The sequence below is a fragment of the Canis lupus genome, chromosome 4 (genome assembly GCF_003254725.2).
Source record: "Canis lupus dingo isolate Sandy chromosome 4, ASM325472v2, whole genome shotgun sequence".
Taxonomy (NCBI): domain Eukaryota; kingdom Metazoa; phylum Chordata; class Mammalia; order Carnivora; family Canidae; genus Canis; species Canis lupus.
In genome coordinates, this window is record NC_064246.1 from 88142974 (window position 1) to 88158232 (window position 15259).

Consider the following 15259-nt stretch of genomic DNA (forward strand, 5'->3'; position numbering starts at 1 on the left):
CGTCGACAAGCAGGAGACCAAAGCTAGTCCACTCACAGAATTCTACTCAAAGAGCTTCCTTCCCCCAGAGAAGCTCCGTCTTCCCAAGAACAGCTCCCTCTCAAGAGGAAAACAGAGCAGGGCTCAGATGTTGACTTGATTCCTCCCCAAATTTAACAACCAGGCAAGTTCTCCAAGCCAGGAGTTACGTCAATGATGCTCTCTTCACGCGGAAATAAACACAAGTGGAGAAGAGCAATCCATAGGCTTTTCCCCGTGATCTCTGGATCTGCCCAAAGCTGCCATCACTGGACATTTCTGGCCACCGGCCCCCTCCTGCTATTCACCTTCACGACGCGTGCACGGCCATGCAACCTGCCTACCTTTCCGAGTGTAAGGCCCAACGCGTAACACTCTCTCCTCTCCTGTGGCTCATCCACTGGCTCCTCCCTCTCGTCTGACCTTCTGTTGTTCCACCCGCCTCCTTCTCAGCCACGGCTGGCAAGCACCTCACTCATCTTTCTAGACTCAACTCAAGGGTCTTTCAGATAAGTCCTCGTGGACATCCCCCACTGAGGGTCACCACGGCCAGGATTGTGTCTCCCATAACACACCTTAGCTTGGCCGTACGTGGCTCCTCTAGCACTTTATCATATCCCCTCCACCAGACTGCAGACCCCTTGGGTGAAGATCAAGTTCTCACTTTTTTTTTTTTTTAAGATTTTATTTATTTATTCATGAGAGACACGGGGGGCGGGGTGGGGGGCAGAAACACAGGCAGAGGGAGAAGCAGGCTCCCTGCAGGGAGCCCGACATGGGACGCCCTGGGCCGAAGGCAGGCGCCAAACCACTGAGCCACCCAGGGATCCCCAAGTTCTCACAATTTTTAATCACCCATTACCTAGCATGGATTCCGGTACAGGGATACCCCCAAATGCTTACTGAACTTGAGAGAGGAGAGCAGCCAAATGCAAAGTAGGACATACAATCTCCATACAAATTAAATGCCACGGTGGTTCACGGCGAAGAAAAGGTAAATCCAGCTGGGAGCACCTGACATGTTTCCCCATAGCAGGCGGTTTAGCATTATAGCCAAGGATGTATCTAAGGGAAATCAGAGAAAATTTCATTGATAGATAATCACGTGGAAAGAATGGTCCAGGAAGAAAAGGACCCAAATCTTGGGGAATAACAGAAATGTCTGGGGAACACTTGAGGTTCCCAGTTGGGCTGGGGTATGAAGTACATATAGAAGAGAAAGCCTGAGAGAAAGCACAGCATACATAGGGCCTTGAATACCAAATAAAATATATTTTGACTTAATTTACAGACAATGGGGCTCAAAGAACGTTTTCAGGAAGAGTAGCTGGTTAATTACGCCAAGGAAACTATATAAAATCCGAATCCTTATAGTAGCAATAATAGTAAACCAATAATTTGCTTTTCAATTACTTCCAAATTTCTCAGGATCGTGACTCTGAGCTTATAATAGTTTGATAATCTCCATGGAACATTATTTGAGCATAATAAAATGACTAATAAACTATTTAGGATGATCATGAGACCACATATTAATTTGTAGTCATTTTTCATCTAGCTTATGACTGCTTCAACCCGCTGCCGCATGTTTCATCCGTCTAATGAATGTGTACTTGCCGCCGCTCTATCATGTAGTAAGCCTTTGCCAAGTTCCCAATCCTCTTAATAGCCAGTTAACACGAAATGCTGATTTCAGGCAAAAACAACCAGGACCATCTGTTTCTGCTACACCATCTCTTCTTCTCCACCATTCTAGGACCAACCCTGGTGAGCTTCAGCGATCGCTCTTCAAAGGACGGTAGACAGTTCGCAAGGTAAGGCCGTGTAGGAATTATTGAGATTTCTGGGCCAGAGCTGAACAAATGGGTCAGACAGATGAATGGTTTCTAGACCCATCTGCAGTCAATGAGTTACAGCAGCACAACTTGGAACAAATTCCAAAATGGCCCTCCCAGATCCGCACCGGCAGCAGCAGACAGGCCCCCCGGGCTTGCTGTAGCTCCTCCTGCCAGCTAGCAATGTGCTGTTGGTCACGTTACTTTAGGGAACGGGGCTTGCTTTCCTGATCTGTAAGTGGAAGGATGAGACCAGGTCCCCAGGCACAGAAGCGGTGCAGGTCTCTCACCTCTCAGCTGGAGACTCTCCCGTCAGGACCACCGGGGTTCCCAGGAAGAAGACGGTTCTCCCAGCAGGGCCATCCTGCCCTTGACCCCTGCCAGAAGAGCACCCTGGTCCAACCTCTCCATCGTCTTAGGTTGGGTGTCCTGGTAAATCATCCTCTGTGATGATTTCAGGGGCAGTTTCTTGGGACTCACCCTCAGGAGCACGCTTGGGAAAGCAGAGTGGACGGACAGATGATGGTCTGTCTCAGCTGCGTCCGTGGGGACCTTGGACCCCAGAGGGCCATTCCAAGCATCCCAAACAATATCCCTGCCTCAATCAGTCATGTGATGGGAGCTGCTCCTTTGCCTTGGGTGAGAATAATTTCTGGAGAGGCACCGGGCCATGAGTCATCAGTGCCAAGACCCTGTTGAGCGGAGGGTCTGAGGGGGTCGGTCCCACAGGAGCTACCGGATAGGGAGGTACAGCAGAGAGGACACTCACCCCCAATTGTCTTAAAGTAAGAAGAAAGGGGTGCAAAGCACGATGAGGAGGAAAGACATGGATTGGAGGCAGCCGGACGAAGAAAGTCAACGATCGTGTCCTAAAGCCTTGCAACCTGCAGGACTCGGGCGAAGCGGTTTCCTCTCCCCGCGCCTCCGTCTCTCTGTAAGGTGGCCTACGGTCACTTCCGCCACCACAATACCCATCACTGTGTTCCATCCTTCACTCTTGGTCAACATCCAGAGCCCTTTTGTTAACTTGCAAACATCACTAAGGGAGAAGGGACCCACCCACATCAAAAATCTGCAGTAGCATCTGAAATTCATCTTCAGTAGCTGTGGAGAGGCGATGGGGAGCGGCAGCAGGCTCACAGCTACGCACCACGGTGGACACACAGCAATCCCAAGATTAAATTAGATTTGCAGGCGGCAGCCTGGGGAGTCTGACATTAGACTGAACACAATTACTCACTTAGCTGTATCTTTATTACCCGTGCTCCCCCATGTGAGGCAATTTTCCTTATTGGAAGCAAAGCAACCCCAACCAAAGCATTCAAAAATGATCCTTTTCCTGTTTTTATTAGCCCGTATCAAAGAAATGACTATGCGAAGCACAACCAAGGGGAGGGAATTGGCTTTTTATTGCTTAGTTCACGTTGTTATGGCTTTAGGAGCGGAGAAAGACTCCCCAAGGAGACACCGTGTCTCAAAACACGCTCACAGGATAATCAACAGGAGAGGTCTTTCAAGAGAGACGCGAGATAGAGAGAATTATTAAAATATAATTAAATAAGCAGAGCGGATGCAAAATAAAATGTGAAGAGTAAGATGTCCAGGGCAGAAACGTCGGGTCTTGAAATTCACTTTCGTAATAGTTACACAACATACACCGTCCACACGGGACCACAGAAATCTTTCCAACCAACGGAGTAGCTATTGATCTTGAAAATTAAAAAAAAAAAAAAAAGAGAGAGAGAGAGACAAAAATGAGCACATGAGTGTTGCCTATGATTCTGAATTTCCTCTCTTCCACTTCAAAACAAATGCCGACCAGGCTCGGTGGCGTGCAGTGTAAAATTCCCACCGACGAGGTCGCATATCCACTCATCTGGGCTGAACACAGATTTGGGTAAACAAACTAAAACGTACAGTTCCAAGCGGGTGTTAGGACACAGAACCATCACGAGTCCTTGTCCATAAAGTACAGCCCCCGGGGCGCCTGGGGGGCTCAGCGAGTGAGCGTCTGCCTTGGGCCCAGGGCCTGACCCCGGCGTCCCGGGATCGAGTCCCGCACGGGGCTCCCTGCGAGGAGCCTGCTTCTCCCTCTGCCTGGGTCTCTGCCTCTGTTTCTCTGTGTGTCTCATGAATAAATAAATACAAATAAAACCTTTTAAAATAAAAATTTAAAAAAATTAGAGTACAGCCACCTTTATCCCACGTTATGCCCCAAAAAGCTCATATGTTGGACTATTTGTTTCTTCTTTAGCTTGATTCTCATGGTGACCTTTTTTCTTTTTTCTCACAGGTTAGAGGTGACCTGTTCCTCTAACATGCCCTAAAATTAAAGAAATAAATGACGTTTTAATTATATTTCTTAAATTCCTTACAGGATACGTATTTCTGTCTACATACAGAAAAAAAAAAAACTAGGTGTGAAGAAGAGATTTCACTAAATTTATAGAAAAGAATTATTCAAATATAGCTTTAAGTACATGTACATATCCATATACCACACACAGCTCAATAATGTTTGTTTGTTTGTTTTCTCACACTGATTATTTCACTTCTGATTTTAGTAATGCAGAAAGCCAGAGGCAGAGGATGAAGACATCATTCCAATCCTGCCGGACACACATAATAACTATTATGTTTCGTATAATAAAAAGGAGAAAAAGAGACACATCCACTCAGCATGAAGTAGATCAATATACGAATTCAAAAAGATTCATAATCCTATTAACATTGAATCCAGGGAACACAGAGCCAAAGGAATGGCTTACCACTTGAAAGATAAAATTTTAATAGTCTTTGGGTTAATGATTTGCTTAAGCTGTCCTATAAAATCAATTTCCGAGTCAGTTTAAGCAAACATTATGCTTTCAACAAATACACAGCAGTGTTCCATTCGATACTAATCACCTAAAATAGTTAAGATGACAACACTGTGAGGCAGTAAACCTGAAAAGTCTTCAAAGGTCTTCAGCAACCCGAAAAAAAACTACATGTTTCATCATTCCTTAAATGTACAAGTTAAACTATTATCAACCATAAGATGTTAAAAATAAAGGTCCGAGGATGAATATCCTCAGAAGAAGGCATATGCCCAGAAAAACTTTTTTTTCTTTTCCTTTTTTTTTTTTCTTTGGAAAAACTTTTTTTTCCGAGTTAAAATGTCAAAGTCTCAGAAATATTCATTGAAAACAATGATAAGAGTTTTCATAAGCGTCTCTTGGATCCACCAAAGACCACGGCTACAGATTCATGCTCATTTAATTATTCAGCAAAAAATATGTATCACGAACGAACTATACGAGCGGGCTACGGTCCCGTCACATGGGGGTGGGCAGAGATGGGGAAAAAAAATGGAAACTGGGAGACAATCAATAGAAAGTAAAGCAATTAAAACTAAAGGAACAAGGTGGATTTCCATCACGATGACAGACCCTCAGTGACGTCAGCTCATCCCAGAGACGCGCCCCAGGCCCTCACCATGTCCAAAGGCCTCTGGGAAATGTGGTTATTCGACAGCAAAGGACACAGAAGGTGGAAGAGAATCAGGAACCCTGTGCCCCCCGGAGTCCCCAGGTTTGGAGGGGATCCTCTGACCTCCGAGGCAAGGGACGGAACTTTCTCTAAAGCATCTCGGAGGAGACGAACGCACGCCCCTCCGAGCCCCAGCTGCGTCTCATCACCTGCAAGTGCTCCTCATCCTGAACATTCATCCCCAGCAGCTCCCTGCACTCTCGTCCTGACCATCCCGTCGCCACCAGGCCGTCCCCGCGCCAGAGGTGACCCCTCGGAGCCAGGCTGTGCCTGCACAGGAGCTTGAAGGACGGACGCCCACAGGCCCCCGCTGTCATCCGGGGGTGCAAGGAACCTAAACCGGTGCCAAGAGCCTGTGATACCCCCCGGCGTGGTCGCACTGCGTCCTAGCGCTGAAGGCAGAGGCCGAGTCCTGGCAAGGGCATGAGCTCCCCTGACCTTCGGTGCGGAATCGGGGCAAGTCGCTCACCTGCCGAGGCCTCAGGCTCCTGACCCGAGAACTGGGGATGCCGGGGGCGCCCCTCCCACTGTCCCTGCGATCCAGGTCTGAAGTCCTTTCCAGTCTGCAGAGCGACGTCAGAGACAGGCTCACGGCGAAGTCCCCCAGGAGCTGGCAGGAGAGGGGCAAGTCCTCAGGTACCTGTTGGAGTCGTTCCCGGGTTAGCAGCTCGCTCAAATCCACGGCTTTGAGGCCACAGGGAAATTCAGGATCCAGCCCACAGACTAGGGAGGAGAGAGAACGTGGCCCCCTCGCCCCGTTCTCCACTGGCTCTGCTGAGCAGGTGCCTGGCCACCCAGGTGAGGGGACCGAGGCCCCGAGAATGGGGGGGCAGCCCCGGGCTCCCTGTTAGGTCCCCACGCTCTATCAGCAGAGGGTAGCCTGGCCCGGGGCAGCCCCGGGAAGTGCGTGGGCCAACTCCTTCCACGCTCGCGCTCCCAGTCCCTGCGCCCGCCACACACGAACCCCAGATTGGTCAAAATTCTGGCCGCGCCTGTGATGACCAGGCAGGAGGAGGCCCTGGGCCCAGCGGCAAGGGCCACGCACTCCCTTGCCCCCAAGGGACCACAGGTGTCACTGCATCGCTCCCGGGCCATGCACCTCAGCAGGATGCAGCCTCTCAGACTCTGCACCCCTCCCCGGCCGTGCACCCCAGCAGGACCCGACCTCTCTGCCTCCGCACCCCTCCCCAGCCATGCACCCCAGCAGGCCAGGCCCCTTAACCTCCACACCCCTCCCCGGCCGTGCATCCCAGCAGGATGCAGCCTCTCAGTCTCTGCACCCCTCCCCAGCTGTGCACCCCAGCAGGCCAGGCCTCTCCACCTCTGCACCCCTCCCTGGCCGTGCACCCCAGCAGGACCCAGCCTCTCAGTCTCTGCACCCCCGCCCCCCAGCTGTGCACCCCAGCAGGCCAGGCCTCTCAGTCTCTGCACCCCTCCCCAGCTGTGCACCCCAGCAGGCCAGGCCTCTCCACCTCTGCACCCCTCCCTGGCTGTGCACCCCAGCAGGCCAGGCCTCTCAGTCCCCTGACCCCTCCCTGGACATGCACCCCAGCAGGCCAGGCCTCACAGCCTCTGCACCCCTCCCCAGCCATGCACCCCAGCAGGACTGGGCCCTCAGCCTCCGGACCGCTCCTTATGAAGTGAGCACAAATATAACAAACCTGGCAATATTCAAGATCGATTAACAATTATTTTTGTCCCACGAGCTAAGACGTTGTTGGGAACACGGGGCTGAGTGGACCACTGATGCTGCTCTTCACATCGGAGGCCACGGGAGCCCCGCTTCCCAGTCTCTCCCAATGTCCCTTCTCCCTCCGGGCCCTCGGGCTCCTTCTAGTCGCGCTCCTCTGCTGCCTCCTGGGCTCGGGACTGCCGCTGACGGTCGGGACGTGCCAGGCCTGGCCTTGGCCTTAACCCGGATGCCTCCAGGACTCAGCTGGGCCAGCAGGCTCCAGGGCACATGAAGTAGCCCCCTCCTACGTCTCCACCTTGCCAAGGCGTGGGTTCCTTACAGCCGGAAGGTCAACCCACAAGTACCAGAAAAATTCCTGAAATTTTTCTCCAGAAATTTCGACTCAGTTTCCACTGCTACATCTGCTTGGAAAATGCTGCAAAGGAATTTACCACAGAAAGGGTAGCAAACAAAAAAATGTTTCAATAACATTTCTACACGTTGCTCGAGGCTTCTAACGTTACAATTATGAGTTCATGCGGTGTTAACAACTGTTTTTCATTTTGTTACTGGTTTCGAATTTAAATAGGAATTGATAGAATGAGCACATCTAGCGCGGGGCCGCGGGGCCTCATAGAGATTTAGGGCTCCAGAAACAGTCCTCGCCCCTTCAAGCAGGAACGGGGACAACGTGGACCACGTGTTTGTATCTCGTTACCGAGGGAAACGCAGAGCCCGTTAGGGGTTCTTCGCGTCAGGAGGTTTCGAGTGGCCGCCTCCGGGGGGGTCGGAGCATCGGCCCCGTGGCTCCCCTCCCAGCTCAGGGCCGCCCGACACCCGGCTGGTCACCCGCTACCCCGCGTCCTGCCACCTCTGAGGCCCTCGCTGGCAGGCCCCACTGGAATCGCTTCCCAGGAAGGAAGCCCCCCCCGGGGACACACGACCTGGGGATTTTGGGGAACCACCAGGGAGGTCTCTGCAGAGCGGTCAGCTTCTCCGCACGGTCAACCTACTGCTCCTGCGACTCACTCACCTGCCTGCGGCTGCTTCAGAAGCGCCCTTAGGTGTTTCGGGGGTGCAGGCCGTGTCCCCAGCCGCACCTCCCTGTCACCGCCCCCAGCCCCTCGGCCCTGCCTGTCCTCACGGCCTCCCCGCCCGGCTCCCCCACGCGGAACTCCCCGGGGCAGGCCCACTGCACGAGGTCCTGGAGCAAGTTGCCGCTACGAGCAGACGTCCTGAATGTCCAGGTCTAGAGCCACAAGGCAAAGCAAGCCCAAGGAGCCGCGACCCGGGGAAGCCGAGCCGACGGGCCCTGCTGCTCCCGCTGACGCCGGGCAGCCGCAGGGCCGGGGTGCAGCAGGCCTCTCGGCCTCCCACCAGGGGCCACGGCCACGGACCCGGGCTCGGGCATAGTGAGGGCCCCTCCCCAAGGCCCTGGGTGCCCCGAGGCCAGCCCCGGCCAGCAGATGCCCGTCCCAGGGTCACAGCACAAGTAACAGCCACTCGGTGGCCCAGGCCGCGCCTTCCCCTCCCCAAGAGCCAGGCCGCGCGGCCAGCAACCCCAACCTGTGGTCCCCGAGTTTACGTCCACAGAAACCAGGAAAGAACAAGATCTACACATTATTCCTTTCTAATGATTTACTTGGGGGGGGGGGGAGAAGGAGAGAGAGGATCTCAGCAGGCTCCCTGCGAGCGCAGAGCCCAAGGCTGCACTGGGTCCCACGCCCGGACCATGACCTTCACCCACTGAGCCACCGCAGAGGTTTCTCCCTAAGACCTAAACACATCAACGTGACACAGACACCTGGAATGATGAATGACGGGGGGGGGACGGGGACGTACGAGAGCCCCTCCGCCCCCAGACGCCGCTTCACGGGACAGAATGTTGGCGGGACATGGGGCAAGGCGGCCTGGGCGGGTGCAGTAACCCCCCAGCTCACGCCCCGCACGGCGCCGCCCCCACCCGGGAGGCCTGGGGCGGTTGGGCACCCTCGAGCCCCCCCAGAGGCCCCTCCCGCGCGGCTCCTGGGCAGCCCCCTCTCCGCTTCTCGTTTTAAAGGCGCTCAAGACCCCCGAGCGGCTGCAAATACCTTCCCGCGGCGGATCGAAGCTGCTCTCGGCTGCACCGATGCATCGACCTGACCCAACAGTGCGATCACCGGGGTTCATCTTCTGATTTTTAGCACAATGGAATTACTTCCTGAGGCAAAAGATGAAGACCTACTTCTAAGAATCAGGGAGATCTCTGGAGTGGCCGTCACGCGCTGGGCATGTCAGGCCATGTCCCCTCTGCGCAGCCACCCAGGGCCTGTCCGAGGCGTCCTGCGCCCAAAAGCAGTCGCAAACCATCTGATATAATCAGATAAAAGATGATGCAAAGACGCCAGGCAAACACACAGATGAAGGCCCAGCGACCAGAACGGACTGTCCCGCAGCTACGGACAGAGGACGCTCCAGCCAGCACCTCGGGACAGACTTCACCTTGGGCAGCGGTGGTCCCAGCGGCCGACGACATGCTCCCTGGCTCCCCAAGGATCGGTCTTTCACCTCCCGCGAGCCCTGGTCTCTGCAGCCCTGCAACCGGCCCTCGGCTGGGATTCCAACTCGAAGCACCACCCCTGTTCCTCCCAATCCCCAATAATCTGATGGTTTTATTCAAGGACTTGAGCCCCTTAGACGGCATCCCGTGGTTTGCCGACCTGCTGTGTGTGCGCGCACCTGTAAACCGTCCCACTTCCCTCCGTCCCAACACACACACACGACTGACAAAGACACGAGCTGGACCTGCTCGCTGACGCATCCCAAGTGTCCAGGAGAGCCCCTGGCGCACGGGAAGGAACACGCAATCAGCACACATTAGGGGAATGAAGGAATGAACGACTGAGCGGAGACAGACTCGGGACTCGTGGGTCCCGTGGGCCCCCATTCCACGTGTACGAGCTGCGGGACCCGGGAAGTGACGGTCCTCTGTGCAGCCGTGCTCCCACTGGCACAGCGAGGACTCCAGGAGCCCAGCCCTTAGACCTGTCACGGGAGCACACGAGGGTGCTGCCAGCAGCCAGGAACACCGCCGGTCGCAGTGGGTGCTCAGCAAACACCAGCCGCCCTTATCATCACTCCAACATGTGCTTCCCACGGTGCTGATGGCTTAGCGGCGACGCACGAGCTCAGGCGCCCGGCTCTCCGCGCGGCCCGAAAGAGCAGCAGAGCCACCAAGGGTCACACCCATCACTGTGGCCCCCTCAGCTCCAATCCCACAACACCCAGGATTTGGCCGAGGAGCTGCTGGGTCCAGCCCCGACCTGCGGGAGCAGAGAACACACAGCAGCAGACCCCTGGGCAAGAGGGGGAGGCCCGACACCGCGGAGGCAGGGAAAGCAGCCTGCCGCCTCCTGCTTGACCGAGATCTGTCTATTGGGCTTTCACTGGAGTCGAGGCTGATGGTCATGAGGCCTTCGCTCCACTCCAACTCATTCTCCAGGCTTCTACACCCGGGCTGAAACGTATACCTTGTGGACGAAGACAGAGACAAAAAAAAAAAAATAAATAAGAACCAGACTTTTCCCTAAAGGAGTTTACCAGAACACACCAACCACCGAGGTATTCGTTTATGGTTCTAGAAGTCTAAAGATCAGGTGTGATGGCTTGTCCCAGTAGCGAAATCCAAACTGGGAGCGGTGGGAGGGGCTACAAGGGAAACCCCCAACCTGAAGACCCGGTAAGTATTCAGCGGAACAAATATGTGGTAGTCTCTACGTCGCCGAGTGGCGTTAAAGAATGTTCACAATGTAGATTTACAGGATTATCACAGTCAACTGTGCCACATGCTGTAAAAAAAAAAAAAAAAACTTTGAAAACGCCCATTATTTACCTATACCTTGAGTTCAGGGAGAAAAGCGGGGATTTCAGGACTGGTTGCATCCGGAGAGGAAGGGAAGGGGGATGAGGACCACGGGAGGAAGGAGCGCTCCGGGATGTCATGGCAACAGGAGTCTTCCCTTCCCTATTTATTAGGACAGACCTTCCACTTCCAGGCTAATCTCCCTTAAGTGGCCCATTAAGGCACCGTAAAGAGCGAAATAAAAGGAATGGCGAGGGCGGGAGAGTTCGTTCTTGATAGATAAGGCCCGTCAGGAATTCCCCTCCTCTCTGCAGACAGAAGAGGACTGAATTCAGGTCTTTCTTGGTTCCCGGAGAACTGAGCAAGGAACGTCCCAGTAGCTAAACTGAAGCTGGACTCAAATCTCCAGGCTCCCCGGTGAACGCTCTTGCCCACAAGAACCTGCCCAGATTTTAACCTGTGCGTGATAACGGATTCCGTCCGAGGAGGAACCTGAGAGTCTGCATTTTTAGCGAGCTCCAAGGTGACGCTGAGGTCACTGGAGTACACGGGAGAGGAATCCCCGTCCTTGCTGCACCTGCTAAGGTGAGCCTCACGAAGAATTCTCGTTGTTTTAATGAAAAAGATGCTTTCCCGGAGCGAGGGGAAGGAAGATTACATACGAAAGTACCGTTACATGGGAAATACTGAATGTTTAAGGCCCTCTGGAGATTTCAACACTATTTGCAAAAATTCAGGTGGTCTCAGCTCTAGAATCTACTTACGGAGCAGACTGTCAAAGTCTCCACAAACCCCTACGTTTTAGAGTCGAGCAATCGCTACATCCGATGGACGTGCATCATTTCCCCCCTTTAGGACAACTCAGGTCCGGTTTGAAATTACGACCTACGTGAAGATTTCAAACCAGACCTAACTGTACTAAATCTGCTAAAACCGTCTTACTTCTCAGTCTTCTTAATAGAGATATGACGTGTGAAGGGTTGATTTCAGGTTCTTTGAACTCTGGTGTTTTAGACAAGGGCACCGAATTCCCACAGGCTTATTTGCATATATTTGGCACAGGTGGGGACTGTGAGGAAGGTGACTGATACCCAGTACAGGTGACCCTTGAGCAACCGCAGTTTGAACTGTGTGGACTCATTTATACGTAAATTTTTGTATGAACACAGTACAGGACTGTAAGTCTATTCTCTCTTCCTTGTGGTTTTCTCAATTATATTTTTTTCTCGTTTTCTTTGCTCTAGCTCACTTTACTGTAAATACAGCACGTACTACATACGACATATAAGGTACGTGTCGGGCAGCCCGGGTGGCTCAGCGCCTGCCTTCGGCCCGGGGCCTGATCCTGGGGACCTGGGATCGAGTCCCGTGTCGGGCTCCCTGCATGGAGCCTGCTTCTCCCTCTGCCTGTCTCTACCTCTCTCTCTCTCTCTGTGTCTTTCACGAATAAATAAAATCTTAAAAAAAAAAAAAAAAGATACGTGTTAATCACCGGTCTATGCCCTCAGTCAGGCTTCGGGTCAACAGCAGGCCATGAGCGGTTCCGCTCCGGGGCCAGTTTCAACCGCATGGGGAGGTGGCACCCTAAGGCCCACACTGCTCAAGGGTCAACCCAACCTACATTAGGACCCTATTTGGGAGAAGGCAGCGTAGCCGGGGGTGGGGGCCAAGGAAAGATCTTCTGAAGCTCAGGTTCTTTCTGCTTCTCCAGTTTTTCCTTTGCTGATCACAGAGGAATCTCCCAGCATCTGAGGGGAGCTGAAATCCAAGCACAGTGTGTCCCTGCAGCCAAAGCTCGGTTACCACCCCACGCTTCCTATTGGTTCCCTCGGATCAGCTGAGCCCAAGAGGTTTTCCCTATAAAAAGTTCCACAGTGTATCTAAATCTGATCCCAGTAAAATTTCACTGGAGCTGAAGTGAAAACGCAGAGGTAGCAGCATGCACGGCAACAGCTGGAGGTCATTAGCTCTCCGGTCTCCTCGCTCTCCCAGGGGCTGGGAAGCCCGCGGTTCAGACAGGAAGTCGTCCTGCAGCACACACTGTAGGGTCCGGGATCTGGGGTCTGGGAACAAGTTGCGGGGGATCAGGGGAGCCTCTGGGGTGCCCCCCGCCCCCGTGCAAGCAGCGGCCCGTGCCCCCGGGGCTCCGGGCTCCAGCAGGGCCTCCCCTGGCCTTTCTCCACGGGTGTTCAGGACATTGGCAAGTTCTGGGGCGTGTCCGGGCTTCTCCAGGAATCCTTGTTGGCACAGGTCCCCGGGTGCCATCCATGAAGACAGCCCTTTAACTTTTTAATGAAATCATTAAAGAAAGAAAACAGTCCGGCTCCCGCAGCCGCCCCGGATAAGGAGCTTACACACGCGGAAACCGCAGCGCAGCGGGCGGAGAGGAAGGGCGGGACGAAAGGTCGCCCTGGGCGGGGATGCTTGGGTCGGGCCTGCGGTCACGTCTGGGGGGGGCCGCGAGGGGCAGGCGCCGGGCCCGCACCCCCGACCCCCAGGCCGCCCCGCCCCCCTGCACTCCCCAGCCCGCACCCCCCTCCCTGCAGGACGCCCCATCCCCGTGCACTCCCCACCCCGCACCCCCCCACCCTGCAGGCCGCCCCGCCCCCCTGCACTCCCCACCCCGCACCCCCCCACCCTGCAGGCCGCCCCGCCCCCCTGCACTCCCCACCCCGCACCCCCCTCCCTGCAGGACGCCCCATCCCCGTGCACTCCCCACCCCTGCACCCCCCCTCCCTGCAGGCCGCCCCGCCCCCCTGCACTCCCCACCCCGCACCCCCCTCCCTGCAGGCCGCCCCATCCCCGTGCACTCCCGCCCCCCCGCAGGCCGCCCCGCCCTCCGCATTCCCGCCTGCCCTCCCCTCCCCCCCCCCCCGAGGCCAGCCCCCCGCCCCGGGCTCCACGCGGGCGGAGGAGGAGCGAGGGAGGCGCCCGCCCCACGTCCCCGTCCCCGTCCCCGTCCCCCGCGGAGGCGGAGCTTCAAGTTTCCCGACTCGCAAGTTCGCACTTGACAGGCCGCATCTCCGGCCGCTCGGGCCCGGGAGGATGGGGAGGCCGCCTGCCCGCGAGGCCCAGGGCGTCCCGGGAGCGCCCCGCACCGGCCCCGCCAGGCCGTCCTCCTCCGCCCGGCGCCAGCGAAGGGACGTCGAGGCACACGTGCGCCCACGCGCGGCACAGCGCCCCTCGGGCCGCCCCAGACGAGCCGGGGCGCGGGGCCCGGCGGGGGACGAGCATCCTCGGGGCGCCCGGGACAACCGGGGGGGCGCTCCGGGTCCGACGGGGAGGGGTGGCGCGAGCATCCTGGGGCGGCCCCGGGACGGAGCCCGACGGGGGGGAGCATCCTCGGGGCGCCCGAGACAACCCGGGGGGGGGGGAGCTCCGGAGCCCGACGGGGCGGGGAGCATCCTCGGGGCGCCCCGGACGGAGCCCGACGGGGGGAGCATCCTCGCGGCGCCCGAGACATCCCGGGGGGGGGGGCGCTCCGGAGCCCGACGGGGCGGACGAGCATCCTCGGGGCGCCCCCGGGAGAAGGCGGCCGGGACACGGAGCCCGCCGGGGTGGGTGAGCAGCGTGGGGCGCCGGGACGGAGCCGGGGGGGGGGGGGGGGGGGGTCCCGGGCGGGGCCGGGCGCGCACTCACCCTCGCTGCCGGACGGCTTGCCATTGTTCGCGCCCATCCTGCGGCGTCAGGCCCGCCGGGTCCCCGGTCGCTCCATGGCGGGGGCGCCCCGGCTGCGCGCTGCGGCGGAGGGAGGCCGGCCCGACGGGGCGGTCAGCGGCGCATCCCCCGGGGCCGGGGCGGGCGGGCCGGGGCGGGGCGGGGGGACCCCGGGGCGCTCAGAAGCCGCGCTCCGGGCCCGCGGGCGCCGCGCCGCCGAGAGCCCGCGCCCCGGGGCCGCCCCGAGGCTCTCCGCGCCGCCGCCTCCGGGCCCCCATCCGCCGCCTCCGGCGCCCCGCCCCGCGCCCCGCGGCCGCCCCACTTGTTGCGGGAGCCCGAGGAGCCGCACTGGGCCCGCGGCCGCGCCGCCCGCCGCACTTTTGTTCGCGCCTGGCGCCTCCTCCGCCGCCCGCGTCAGCCGCGCCCCCGCCCGGGAGGCCGGCCCGGGATGCGCGGCCGTTTAAAGGGCCCGCGCGCCTTTTCGGGGCTCGGGCTGCGGCCCCGCCGGGGCCCCGCGGGGGGCGCGGCGCTGGGCCCGGGAAGCCGCAGCCCGCCCGGGTCAGGTGCGTGCGCGCGCGGGGGGCGGAGGGAGCCGCCGGGCCCCCAACGCCCAGGACCCTCTGGGCCGGGAAGCGTGCTCTCTCCCCGTCTCTAGGACTTTCTTTTTTCCCTCTCCTCCCGGTTGGTGCCGGGATCCTCCGGGTA

The 15259-nt window shown here is 57.3% G+C and overlaps 1 protein-coding gene and 1 long non-coding RNA gene across 3 annotated transcripts in view; both read right to left on the reverse strand.

The window, feature by feature from the left end:
• FBXL7 (F-box and leucine rich repeat protein 7) overlaps positions 1 to 14684 on the reverse strand; it is a 352858-nt gene extending 338174 nt beyond the window's left edge. Inside the window, exon 1 of one of the 2 annotated variants that reach the window (XM_025436392.3) lies at positions 14537 to 14684. In XM_025436392.3, coding sequence (XP_025292177.1) covers positions 14537 to 14573 — 37 coding nt within the window. In that variant the 5' untranslated portion in view covers positions 14574 to 14684. Of the gene's footprint in view, positions 1 to 5853; positions 6003 to 14536 lie in introns of those variants that run through there. The other variant, XM_049109430.1, reaches the window with a different exon arrangement.
• Positions 8677 to 13280, reverse strand: LOC125755015 (uncharacterized). Its single transcript, XR_007410457.1, has 2 exons — positions 9147 to 13280; positions 8677 to 8833 (listed from the first exon to the last, which is right to left on the reverse strand). It is a non-coding gene; the product is annotated as an uncharacterized LOC125755015 (long non-coding RNA).
• Positions 14685 to 15259: the final 575 nt, after the last annotated feature.